This window comes from Pelodiscus sinensis, chromosome 3 (assembly GCF_049634645.1).
Source record: "Pelodiscus sinensis isolate JC-2024 chromosome 3, ASM4963464v1, whole genome shotgun sequence".
NCBI classification, from domain to species: domain Eukaryota; kingdom Metazoa; phylum Chordata; order Testudines; family Trionychidae; genus Pelodiscus; species Pelodiscus sinensis.
Genome location: NC_134713.1, coordinates 92,541,938 through 92,556,173, shown reverse-complemented (window position 1 = coordinate 92,556,173; position 14,236 = coordinate 92,541,938). Strand labels below are relative to the sequence as shown.

At 42.7% G+C, this 14,236-nt stretch overlaps 1 protein-coding gene across 7 annotated transcripts in view; it reads right to left on the bottom strand.

The window, feature by feature from the left end:
* The window catches only part of L3MBTL3 (L3MBTL histone methyl-lysine binding protein 3), a 161,227-nt gene that overhangs the window by 43,084 nt on the left and 103,907 nt on the right, over positions 1–14,236 (bottom strand). For all 7 annotated transcript variants that reach the window (XM_075924145.1, XM_006118587.3, XM_025182380.2 and 4 more), the window contains one exon: positions 6,596–6,672. In XM_075924145.1, coding sequence (XP_075780260.1) covers positions 6,596–6,672 — 77 coding nt within the window. The remainder of the gene's footprint in view (positions 1–6,595; positions 6,673–14,236) is intronic.

Genomic DNA, 14,236 nt, shown 5'->3' with positions numbered 1-14,236 from the left:
AGCGGCTGAATCGGGGATGCCTGGGGCAGAGCAGCTGGGGTGCTGCCGGGTTGGTCCCGTAGCGCTGCCCCTCGGCGCTGCGGGACCAACCCGACAGCACACCAGCCGCTCTGCCCCAGATGTCCCCAAGAGCAGCTGGAGTGCTGCCGGGTTGGTCCCGTAGCGCTGCCCCTTGGCGCTGCAGGACCAACCTGGCAGCACCCCAGCTGCTCTGTCGCAGGCGTCCCCGATTCAGCCGCTGCTGAACTGACTAGCAGTGGCTGAATTAGGGATGCCTGGGGCAGAGCCGGACTATCGGAAGGGGGGGCTATGAGGGGCCTGGGGTGGCATCCCCCCACCCCACCCCAGGCCCCTCATAGGCCCCCCTTCCGATAGTCTGGCATATCTGATAATCTGGCACCCCCTGTGTCCTAAAGGTGCCCGATTATCGGAATGTGTGGAATATGGCACACATTCCATATTAAGCAAAGAAAGAAACAGAAAACCGACAACATACAACACTGAGGGTGCATCTACACAGCAGGGCTTAACTTGAAATAAGCTATGCAAATTGAGCTAAGTCAATTGTGTAGCTTATTTCAAAATAGCTTATTTCAAAATTGGGAGCGTCTACACAGCACTTATTTCATAATGGAGGACTCTTCCTCTGACTTCCCTTACTCCTCATACAATGAGGGTTACAGAAGTCAGAGTAAGAAGTCCTCCAGCTTGACAGTATTTTGACATTATTTCGAAATAACTGTTGGCTGCGTGGATGCAGACTAAGTTATTTCAAAATAATGTTGCTGTGTAGATGTACCCTGAGTAACCAACAGCACAAACATAAACTACACATCTAAGCACTATGTTGCCTGTGGTAAATGAATTTGAGGAACTGATTCCTGGCCGGCACAGACAAAGCTTCTTCATGCTAAGGGCAGGTGATCGCAAAGTGCTCCACAACCCTGGATATCTCAAAGAAACATTACATATGGTAATTGTGAACGTAAGCAGTCGGTGATGAACCCATCCTGAAGTGGCAGTTCCTATCCCATGCTTTGGATTTGAGAAGATAAGTAACGAAGGTTGGAAGTCTATCAATTTCTATGCACTCAACACAGTGCTTCACTCTTAATCCTGTCATCTATATGTTTAAATATACTGTGCCAATACTAATTGTATGATAGTTATGTATCAGTTTAAAATATATGTGATCATATACCAACTTGCATCTTTAAGTGCAGTTGTTTTAACCAAAACTACTATAATACTATCTAAATTTAAGCTACAGCTGATACAAACATCACGGGGGAGTGGATACAGTGTCATTCTAAGGAAATGGGTTTGCAATTGTCCTGTTTAAAATGCCTGAGACCAAAAAAGTGTGTTGTTTTAAAGAACAAGGAATGCTTATCCCGGTACTGAATAAGCCCTAAATGTCTGAAGTGTTGACTCATGATACCACAGTGAATTTACACCAGTAGCTTGTGTTTTATGATGATTGTTAAATAACAGGTTGTAATTAACTTACTGACAGTGTAGACCTTTATAATACATGTTGAGGTTTTTCTGTAAGTAATTTGTGTTCTGAAATCTGATTCCTTAAAATGTTTCATAACTTCCCCAGGCTACTGAGCTCTGGGATATTTCTCAGCTTGGTAAGTAGGTCTAGCTAGCTAATTAGTTTTCCATGTTGTCAGGCCACTGACTCCTGCGATCTGTGCTTTCATTGTTTTGCATCTTTTATTTTACTTATCAGTCATACACTTTTTTTTAAGTTACATAAAATCTTTTGCAGTAGTACCTGCATCACTCTATAGTGACATTCAAAAAGGGGTTCTAAACAAGGAATTTCTATTTTCTCACAACATATCTGTGAAGTAACAGTGCATGAGAGGGGAATGGAGAGAGGAAAACTTGAATTTTCTGAATAAAGATATGTATATCACAATCCATCTTCTCATGGAAAGGGACAGTATTTGTAATGAGGTCCTTCGTAGTCAAATAGGTGGTGTGGTGGTTCATGCTCTGCAAAAATGATTTCCTTTCACTGAAATTCCCTCTCCTACCAGATGCATGAAAAAAAGACACTGGATGCTATCTCTCGCTACCATTCTCTGACTTCATCTTATTTAAGAACACACTGTTCTGATTCCTGCAATGTTCCCACTCATAAAAAATATAGACCTCTTCCAACTTGCTGATATCCTCCAAAGTGTGAGTTGCTTTTCTTCCATTATGTGACACGAAAGTCAACATATTCTCCAAAACTGACATATGTGTCTGTTAGTGCAATCAAACACCAACATTGTATCTGTGGCTACTTCCAGGTTGAATTCTATTTTTGTGACCAATGTTCAGCAAGCTCCCTTGACTCTGGATTTCTGTTTCTGAACACACGATGAACCCTGAGTGCTTCTCTGAGAAGCTAACCAAAATGACAAGTTGTGAATAGCTGTCTCAGATTAGCCAGGAAATCAATTTCTTATTTTCTTTTGATTTCTTGAGTGAATCTCATAACTCTTAGATAAGAATTTAGTTTTGGGAACATATTACATTTTAAATAATTCAGTCAAGTACTCATAGTTCATATGTTTCAGTTCCTAAAATAAATAAGTCTTTCAGAACTACAAATGTCTCTCCAAATCGAGGTGGAGAATGGAAATTTTTATTGAGACTTCTATGTCATCAGTGTAGAAATATTGTGAGTCCTTTTTCATACACTTTGTACATAGTATCACATTTTTCATCAGAGCCGATGTCAATTTCTGCACAAATTATCATTTTCCTCTTTTCTACTCAAGAGACAGACGTCTTGCCTCACTGCTGACAGGGCAATCACCTTGTTGTTTCCCCAAATCTAATAAGTCTTTTATTAGATTAGAAGATAATTGGATCAGAACAGCAGCAAATAACAAAAAAATGAACAGAGCTAGCACACTCAGGTTTCCTTGGTTACAAGCTACATTCAAGCTAACTTGACTCTTAGTTCTGTATCCAAATGAGCTCTAACCAGTCGCAATTATTGCTAAAAGACAAGATATTTTTTATACTGTGGCATAATGTTCCAAACCCAGACAGTAACCACAGTTCGTAAAGTTTTACTTAGATAGAATAAGTGATTCTAAATAGCATGCATTCTACAAGACATTTTTTACATTGATTCTTTCACATTAGTTTTATACCAACCATTCTACAATTACCTACTTATATTTGAAGATCAACAGGTGCTACAGAGCTATCTCAAAGGAATTTATTAATTCCTTTTACAAGCTATAGCTCAAACTATTTTCTATAGAATAGTCTTCATAATCTCCAGAATGAAGGGGAATCCGGTTAACCCAGCACACAGTACTCAAGAATAAATGCTTTGCCTTCTTGTTTTCAGTAAGCTCTTTTATCTAGGTTTCCTCCCTTTCTGAGGAATCCTTACCACTTTTGTTCCCTTGATTACACAGGAATATCCATCCAACTTAGCCACTAAGACCCAGATTTTTAAAGGTATTTTGGCATAGTTACACTCATCTCAGTTGACACAAGTGCCTGAAATCCCATTTTCGAAAAGGATTTAGGTACTTGATATATTCAAATTAATGGTGCATGCACACATTTAATACAGTTCTGGGCTATATTAATGAGTCAGTTGTCCATCAAGATATTCCTATGGAATTTGGAGATGGTTGAAAAAAAAATGAAACAAATTCCTTGGTTTCTTCTCTACTTCTTTTCTCTATGTTCTCATTTGCTTTGCTTTTATCTACATTTTTCACCCTATTTCTTTTTACGTGATGTGATGAATTTACCACTGTTTCCAGAGTCTTGGTGATGAAAATTGTCACTGATATTGCAATGACATGCAATATCTTTGGGACTACACCATATTAAAAGTATAAAATGATTGATGTATGATTGTATTCTACTCCAAGGGGAAAGATTAACACATCTCCTACAGAAACCAAAAACAATGAAAAATTATTAAGGTTAATCACGGAGTCTAAACTATCTAGAGAGATACTTCACCCTGGAATAGCTTGCACACTGGCTCAAACTTGGTTTTCCAGAGACTAGGAGACAAGAAAGGACTTTTTGGTATAAAAGGATGAGCCTGAATTTACACCAGGTCCTTCCACTGATACAGCAAATAGACAGGTCTTTCTGTCTGCAGAGGGCAACCCATGTGGAAGAGTTAGAAAGATTCTTCCCTACCCCATAAGACCGGTGGGTGATCTATGGTAATCATTCATATGGGAACTTCTATTGTTCTTATGCGTTCTCCTTATAGTGCTTTTAGCTTATGAATACATGCTTTTAGCTTGCTTAGAAAGAACAATGGCAATGTCACAGAGTCCTCGGTAGGGTTAGGTGGCCCAGCAGTTAGCACACAAAGTGCCACCTCTCCGAGGCCAGGTCTTGCCATCCAGACCTTCATCAATCAGAGGAGCAGTGAGGTGGGCAGTGAAGGGGCTTCGGCCTCTCTACCCCGACAGGCTTCAGCACAGGGACCTCAGAATGTCAATGGTATTTGGCCCCCAAAAGGTGCCTTCCGAGTTATCCACCCATCAGATCTCTTCTTACTATCTACTGTTCTTCCCCCTTACTTGCCCCCCTGGCTTCCACTTGAAATAGAAAGTGATAAGCAAAAGCAAAGGCAATCAAACCATCAGACCCAGCTGAAGCTCAGCATACAGCTTTAGTTCCTTGGGAAGGGTTCTCTGGCACCCTTATCAGGAGCGAAAGGGTAGCGTTTCTGTCCTCCTCCTGAGCTTCCCCCTTTCTCAGTTGAGCTGCCCCCTTTTCAAACCTTCCTTCCAACAGGGCTGAGGCTAGCTGGGTCCAGTACTGACCATTAACCCCTCCCATCTTACTGCAGGGTCTATATGCTCCATTAAAGGTAACTTGTGCCTGCTTACAATACACTGTTCAGAGCATGTGGAGAGAAAACAAAACACAGACGCTTGGCCTCTAGACAGTGTAAAGCAAGGAGCTGTACAGCCCTAAGAAACCCTGATCAAAGGAGTAGGTCAAAAGTCCCTATTCAACGACAAGTCTTGGCTGCAAACAAGTTCTGATTGGAACCTCCTGGAGTAGACCACACAGGGTGTGGGAGGGAAAGATGGGTGCAGTTACCTGAAACTATTTCAACAATATACATGTCAGGTTACACAGCTGTTGCATTAATCATAGAATCATAGAACCGTAGAGCTGGAAGAGACCTCAGAAGGTCATCAAGTCCAGCCCCCTGCTCTAGGCAGGACCAATCCCAACTAAATCAACCCAGCCAGGGCTTTGTCAAGCCGAGACTTAAACACCTCTAGGGATAGAGACTCCACTACTTCCCTAGGTAACCCATTCCAGTGCTTCACCGCTCTCCTAAGCTACGTCTACACTGGCCACAATTTCCGGAAAAGCCATGCAAATCAGGTAAGTCAGGATAGGGAAATCCGCGAAGTAGGAATAAGAAATCCTCTGGAAAAGGGCTTTATTCCGGAGGATCGCGCCAGTCTAGACGCTTTTTTTCCGGCTTTTCCCCAAGCCAGAAAAAAAGCGGCGGACATGTTTATTTAAATCCACGGGGGATATTTAAATCCCCCGCGGATTTCCCTATTCTGACTTACCTGATTTGCATGGCTTTTCCGGAAATTGTGGCCAGTGTAGACGTAGCCCTAGTGAAATAGTTTTTCCTAATATACAACCTGGACTTCTCCCACCGCAACTTGAGACCATTGCTCCTTGTTCTGCCATCTGTCACCACTGAGAACAGCCTTTCTCCATCCTCTTTGGAAGCTCCCTTCAGGAAGTTGAAAGCTGCTATTAGACAAATATCTTCATGTGAACCAAATCTGGAAGTTAGTCCCTTTCATGTGGGTTGCCCCCACTAGACAGAAAGTCCCGCCTGTTAATTGGATCAGCAGAAAGACCTGGTATAAATTCAAGCTCATCCTTTTGTGCCAAAAAGTTCTTCCTTTGTTTTTTAATCTCTTGGGGACCCAGTTTGAACCAATATGCAAACTACTTTGGGGGTGGTAACTCTCTAGATAGTTTAGTCTCAGTGAGCCACCTTAATCACTTGCTATTGTTTTTAGTTACTGCAGCAGCTGTGGTAATCCTTCTCTCTGGAATAGAATATAATCATACATAAATCATTTTGTACATTTAATATGCTACTGTCCCCAAACATATTGCATGTTATTGCAATATCTGTCATAATTTTCAGCACCAAGATGCTGGAACTTGAAAGTGCATTCAACCTGTCATACAAGAAGCTAGAAGAAAAAAACCTAGAGAAAAAGAAAGCAAAAGAGAAGTATAGAGGTAGCCAAGATATTTGTCTCATTCCATTTCACTTTTCAACCATATCTATCTTTTCCCTGGGAATATCTTCTCTGGATAACTGGCCCATTAATACAGTACAGAAAGGTATCAAATTTGTGCATGCATCGTTAAATGTAATGTTTCAAGTGCTTGTAAAAAGTGCACTTCAGCTCTTTCCAAATACCAATTCTTAATTATAAGCAGAGTATTTCAAAGGAGCTGTCATCATATGTCTTATGAGTCTTGGCCAATGCTGCTGTTAGCTACATTTTCTGTTCTTTCAACTGTATAGTGTAGTACAAACCTGGAGGGGTGATGAGAGTTCTTCTATGTTCTTTGCACCACCCAATAGGATGAATGTGTGGACTGGCTGCCTCACACCTGGAGAGGAAAAATGATGGAAAAATGTACTCATCATTGTCATTTGGTAACACACTCAACTTCACCCACCTCCCCAAGATGCAGAATTATTTAACAAATCCCAAATAAATTACAATATATTCAACCCAAAATATAAATTTTAACTGTAAGAGAAATATACCAATATATTTTATTCAATCATATCCTATTATGAGTGAACATAACATCTCTGCAACATTTTTGGAAGGTCAATAACCCAATTCTACTGGACCAACAAGAACAGCAAATTCCAAGGAAAGCTCCTCCACTGAAGGTCCCCCAACAATTCCCACACATTCAAATCTAGGGATTCTTAGCACGAGCACGTACGTTCTGAAAGAAGTGGAGTCTTGTGAGGTTAGGATCCAAATTTTAAGTTTTAAAGATCTATATCAATACTTTGAACTACACCCAGAAGCAGACAGGAAGCCGATACAATGTTTAAAGCAATTACAATATGCTTCCTCTGATTGTCTCACCAAACAAGAGAGCCATTATGTTCAGCTCCAATTTCTGAGTGGTACAAGTGGAATCACAAATGATACACCATAATCCAAGTGATAGCTGAGCAAAAGTACCAATTAGAGAGAAATTGGTACAAGTGCAGAAATCAAAAGGCACTTTCAGCTACAGGCTGTCCCTGAGACTCCAAAATTAGCAGGGAATCAAAAAACGCCAGCCTAAATTGCAAACTGCTCTGACCAAAAGTGAGCAAACCATTCTGCTCTGGAAATAGGAAAAACCCCAAAATACTCTCTGGTTATTTCCCCATTCATGCAGAATCAACTACATGGTATTTGAAAAGAGACATAGGTGACATTAAGCATGAACATCTAAACATTAACAATACAGAAAGCATTTAATTGAGGTAAAAATAGAACAAAAACTATCTCAACTTTTAGTACAATATTATCAGGAAAGGACAAAAAAGAAGACTGACAGCTGAAAAGCAGAGAAAGATCAGGTTCCAACACAAGCACAGCCCGTATGTCTTACACTTGGGTTTAGAGATAATAATGATATTTAGAGAGGGAGATAATCTGAATAACTGATGGCACTTGAAAGAAAAGAGGAGACAATATAAGTATTTGGAATAATTGAGCAGTGCCATCCTGATGCAAATTTTGGGTTAAAACAAAAGCTATTGTCAACTGAAAAATATGCTGAAAAATAGTTAATTTGCTTTTTCCTCTAACACAGTGTACAGGATGATTGTTTATCCAAGAGGTCTCTTAGAAAACCAAACTTTTGTATAAATGGGGCTTGCACTTTGAAAAGGCTGCACTCAAGGTCCCCAATTCAACACCACAGTGAATAAAACACCAACCATAAAGTAAAAACAAGATGGCTTTAAGGAACTATATATCCTGAGGTGAGGCCCCTTTAAAGCCACCAACCCACAAAACTTTAAGCTGGCATTCTTATATACGGCATAGAACAATTCCAGGGTAAAATTTTCAAAAGAAACTACATGATTTAGGACTGGAAGCCCCATTATCAAAAGAATCACTTGGTACTCAGAAGACTTAGTCACAATAACTTTCTATAGACTTCAGCTCCTAAATCACTTTTATAATATGGGATTGAAGCTCCTAAATAATTTCTGAAGGTGCTTTTGAAAATTTTACTCAAAATCAAATATTGGTTGAACCAGAATTTTGTTTGGGTTCAATGAACTGGAGCTTGACTCATGTACCAATCAGCCAGAGAGGCTTACAATATCTGTGAAAAGACAAATTCCTAAAGAAACTATGTAACTTCATTGTTAGACATCTTCCTCCTTTTGAAGGTCACTGGTCGGATCTTGCATGCCAACGAACTCATTTAAAATCTAGCAGGTGCCGTGTGTGTACAGGGGTCTACCCTAAGGTTGTCAACTTTCTAAATGCAGAAAACCAAACATCGTTGCCCCATCTCCTGCTCAAAACCCCACTCTACCTCTTCCCTGAAACCCCTTCTCCTGCTCACTACATCCCCCCTTCCCTCTGTTGCTTACTTTCCCCCATCTTGGCTCACTCACTAGTTTTCACTGGGTTGGGACAAGAGGCTAGGATGTGGGAGTGGGTACGGCCTTTGGGCTGGAGACATGGGCTCCGTGGTGGAGCCAGAAATGCGGGGTTCAGGTACAGGAGGGGGCTCTGAGCTGGGGCAGGGAGTTGATGGCTGTGGCTGAGGATGCCTGTTCTGGTGTAGGGCCAGAGATGAACCACTGGCTGTATTACAATAACTACATTGATTTTGATCTTGTGCTACATAAAGCAAAAGTAAAGAAATATTTCTTTAAATTCTGAATATGAAAAAGAACTTAAAGTGAAATAATGTTTTAAAAGTAATTTTACATGACAAATAAATGAAGTCCAGTGTAGGTGTATTTAATTGTGTGCGTTAAATAATAGAAATGCAAGCAGGGTGCCTCATTACCGTCATCACCCAGCAAGTAATGTTCCAGCCTTCTGCTTATAGATTTCAGACCTAATGCTGAAATACCTGTCTAGGGTAATTAGTTTGTGAATTTTTTTAATAAAATAAAAATGAACAGCTGTACCAGAATTTCTCTACACTAACTTCAAATACCATTTTTTCCTCCAGGGCTTAATCTTGCTAGAAACAAAGGCTCTGTGACAACAGCAAAGGATGCAATCGATATCAAGTGTACTAACATTTTATCCTTTACAAAAATGCACAAACATTTGATGCATTTATGCTTATCATTTATACAGCACTTTATTTATTCTGCTTTAAAATTACCATATTTTCAAAATTAAAAAAAAAAAACAAAACAGGGCACTTTTGCATCTACACTTTTCAGGGTTGTGAAGTTCCTAAAGGTTCACATTATATCTCCATTCGCAGGCCTTTAATACCTAAGTCGGAAAAGTTCTGCCTGGAACAGAACAAAAAAGGGAGAGTTATGCTTCTCTCTCTCCACTTCTTTCTACAGAGACTTCAGAGAGGAATGAAGAAAAAAATGGAGAGCTAACAGGTAGTCACCTTCTCTGTCCCAAATCCATCAAGGGCCTGGGGTAAAGGGGTTTGCACAGACTGCACCATTACGTTATTGGATTCATTACTCTGATGAATATTTTACTCCAAAGCTCTTCAGACATCAACAGCACTTAAGCTAGTTAGGAGCTCACGTTCTATTTTCAAAAGACTCCTAAACATCTAAGTCATTTCTGATACCAAGACACAGTCACTCTTCATAACTCCAGTCATCTGAAGAAGTGGGCTGTGCCCAAGAAAGCTCATGATACCATCTACCTGTTTCGTTAGTCTATAAAGTGCTACCAGACCCTTTGTTTTTTTTTCTGTAAGGGTATGTCTACACTACAGCGTTATTTCGAAATAATCTATTTAGAAACAGTTAATTCAAAATAGCTTATTTCGAAATAACGCGTCTACACACAAAACGCATTTCAAAATAGCGGTTTGCTATTTTGAAATAGTGCATCCACACTCTGAGTGGATGCTGAATTGCATTTAAGGCCAGCCAGAACCAGATCCGGCAGGGCCATCAGGTCAGGATTCACTTTGTGTGGCTGCTGCTTGAGGCTGAGGCCTGTGCTTAAAGGGACACCACCTGGACAGCCAGTTCTCAGGTTTCCCTGTTTGCCTGCCTTCCTCGATGAGGGACAGCAAAGCATTTTGTCTCTGAGTGGTCTGGTTGCCCTCACTCGGGACACCACAACACTCTGCAACATGAAGCCAGAGCTGCCCCATGGCACTCTGGTGCTTCTCTTGGATGCATTGCTGTGAGCCTGGCTTCCCTTTCTGCAGGTTGCCATCTAGGAGGTCCATCGGGGGGGCTGTCAGTATCCAGGAGGCCCTGCGGGAGAGCTTCCACCCTGAGGAGCACTAAGAGCCTCCTTGGTCTGCCCCACTGAGGGCTTGTGCCTCATTCCTCCCTCACGTTCTTTCACTTCCAGATGTAAAATAAAATACATGTATTTTCATGAACACAAACTCTCTTTATTTAACAAAACTGGGGGGAGGGGGAGAATAAAACTCTGGTGAGACTGGGGAAAGGAGGCGGGAGGAGGAGACAGAGTGGGAGAGGGGAGGGGGAAACCTGGGAGGAGGGTGCTGGAAGGGAGAAGCAAGGTGAAAAAGGGGGTGGGGGTCTTGCTGGACCAACTTGATTTTCATGAGAACCTGCTCCTGGGTTCGCATGTGGCCTTCGGTGGTCAGGCTGGCAGCTATCCTGCCATAGACAGCCACGTTCCTCCATCTAGTGCAGAGATCATGGATGTTGGGGGCATCCCTCCCAAACCTGAATAAGGTCCATGATCTCTACCCTGGACCAGGAAGGCGCCTGCCTTCTCTGGGCCCTGTCAGGCTCCTGGGAGCTGGCAGACTGCTCCTGGTGAACGGTGGAGGGCTGCCTGCCGGTGGCTTGCTGGCTCATGTTTTGGGGCCACTGAGTGAGGGGCAGTGACTGCTGGCTCTGGGCTGGCAGGTTGGGAGCTGGAACAGGCACTGTGGCCAGAGTCTACCCCTTTAAGGGCTCCGGGGAGGGGCAGGGCGAGGAGTGTTCTTGGTTGAGGTTGGAATGGTCACCGTGGCACCCTGGGAAGGCTGGAGGCCCCCTATTTTGAAATAAGTGTCTATTAATAACACAGCACTTATTTCGAAATAGCTATTTCGAATTTGGCACTATTCCTCATGGAATGAGGTTTACCAAATTTGAAATAAGTGCTCCACTATTTTGAATTTATTTCGAAATAGTGGTTTGGCTGTGTAGACACTAGGAAAGTTATTTCAAAATAAGGGCTGTTATTTCGAAATAACTTTGCTGTGTAGACATACCCTAACAGACTAACTCGGCTACCCCCTGAAGCTCTCTAACACTGTGTGATACAGTAAAACAGGTGTGAGAAAAACTGTCAATTTCTACAGTACCCTATTATCACTGCTTCTGAGCTCCTTACTATCCATTTCCATTAAAAAATGAAAATGGTATCCAAGTAAAATTGCTGACTTTTATCTTAACACAGACATAAAGCATTCTTTCATGAATAATCATCTCTCTTCTTCTAGAGTGACTGCAATGGTCTAGCTAGCAGACTTAACACGACTTCAGGTCAAGAATGCTTGATTCTATTTTCAATTTTGTTATTAGGGCCAGTCATTTAGAGTCATGGAGTTTAAGACCAGAAGAGATCATCAGAAGAGTTTGTCAGATCATCTGACCTCCTGTAGATCACAGACCACCAAGCACCCAAAATTACAACATAAAAACTTCCACCCAAACTTAGACCAAGGGTTGGTTACAGCCCATAAGAAGGTAGACTACTGAGTGCCACAGACACAGAGGGACAGAGGTGCACCGGTATCTCTGCCCCCCCCCCTCCCCGCCCAGTATGGGCTAAGCGAGATATACAAAGATTATCCTGACAAGTGAGCCTCACGCACAACTACAGAGAAAGGCAACCCCCGCCTTCAAGTCAGAGTCAACCTGACCTGAGAGAAAACTCCTTCCCAACCCTACACTTTTGTAAAACACTTTCATGCCGATGCACTATGCAAAAGCAATGGGAAGGTTAGTAGCTAGTAACCTGAGTTTCAGTACATGCCCTCTGCAAATCTACTATCTTTGGAACACAGTGTGGCAAAGACTTAGCTATCCCATACAGCAGGGGTGGGCAAAATGGCCTCCACGGGTCAGATCCAGCCCACTAAGCAATTTGATCTGGCCCGCAGAAGTTCTGCTGCTCCCCCGCCCCCAGGCCAATCAGGGTCAGGGATGGGGAGCACACAAAATTTCCTGCCCTCCCCCTCATAGAATAATAGGACTGGAAGGGACCTCAAGAGGTCATCGAGTCCAGCCCCCCGCCCTCAAGGCAGGACCAAGCTCCATCTACACCATCCCTGACAGATGTCTATCTAACCTGTTCTTAAATATCTCCAGAGAGGGAGATTCCACCACCTCCTGTGGCAATTTATTCCAATATTTGACCACCCTGACAGTTAGGAATTTTTTCCTAATGTCTAATCTAAACCTCCCCTGCTGCACTTTAAGCCCATTACTCCTTGTCCTGTCCTCAGTAACCAAGAGGAACAAATTTTCTCCTTCCTCCTTGTGACACCCTTTTAGATATTTGAAAACCGCTATCATGTCCCCCCTTAATCTTCTTTTTTCCAAACTAAACAAGCCCAGTTCATGAAGCCTGGCTTCATAGGTCATGTTCTCTAAACCTTTAATCATTCTTGTCGCTCTTCTCTGTACCCTTTCCAATTTCTCCACATCTTTCTCGAAATGTGGCGCCCAGAACTGGACACAGTACTCCAGCTGAGGCCTAACTAGTGCAGAGTAGAGCGGCAGAATGACTTCATGAGTTTTGCTTACAACACACCTGTTGATACAACCTAGAATCATATTTGCTTTTTTTGCAACAGCATCACACTGTTGACTCATATTCAACTTGTGGTCCACTATGACCCCTAGATCCCTTTCCGCCATGCTCCTTCCTAGACAGTCGCTTCCCATCTTGTATGTATGGAACTGATTGCAAGGAGCATGACGTGCTTAGAAGCACCACGCAGTCCTGGCAAGGTCAGAGGAGACTTTGCACCTCCCCATTCTGATCCCAGGCTAACCAGGGCCTGGAGGGAAGCACACAAAGTGTCCTCCACCCTGCTAGGATCGCACGGCACTTAGAAGCACCACGTGCTCCTGGCAAGGCAGGAGGAGACTTTGAGCGCTCCCCCACCCTCAAGCCCTGATTGGCCTGGAGGCAGAAGGGGGAGTGCCGAAGTCTCCTCCCACCCCCAAGAGCCTAAAGGGAACTTCTGGGCAGGAGACAGGGACTTCATGTGCTCTCCCACCGCCAGACAAATCATGGTCTGGGTGGGAAAGCAGGGAAGTATCCTGGCCCTGGCCCTGCCCCTTCCACCTGAGGCCTTGCCCCATTCAGTGTGGCCCAGGGCCACTTCAAAAATTTCTGAAGTGGACCCCAGTAAAAAAATTTTGCCCACCCCTGCCCTACAGTGAATGGTGTTGAGCCAAGGAGTCAATAACAAGAACCAAAACCACCACTGAAAGCCAGCTGGATCTATAAGGAACATCAAGAGCAGAGAACAAACTACAATTCTTTTTAAAACTGTCAAGAAATTGGTGTTTATAAAAAATGGCTAAACAAAACAGCAAAAAGTACGTGTATGGAGAGGTGGTTTCTCATGCTAATAAGAGAACTGAAGGTTGTTGGGACTGTGAATCCCATAATAAATCCTTTCAAATGTCTGGGCCCATAAGGTAATATGCAGATATCCAAACATTCCATATAGGGACAAGCAAGTCTATACTCATGACAACAGGGCATGTGCATTCCCAAGAGCAGGCCATTCTAGGCTTGTAGTGGGTTACATGTGGCTCATCAGGTTCTATGTGTGGCCCACGAGACTTTTGGTTTACCACTACCCACATGCAAGTTTGTCAGATTCCGTTGATTTCCATCCATCCAGTTTTTTTCCTACTGGTATTACTAAATCAAGGGTCTGTGAAATGAGGTTCATGATGATTACACACAGCTTTGACAGAGCCGTATGC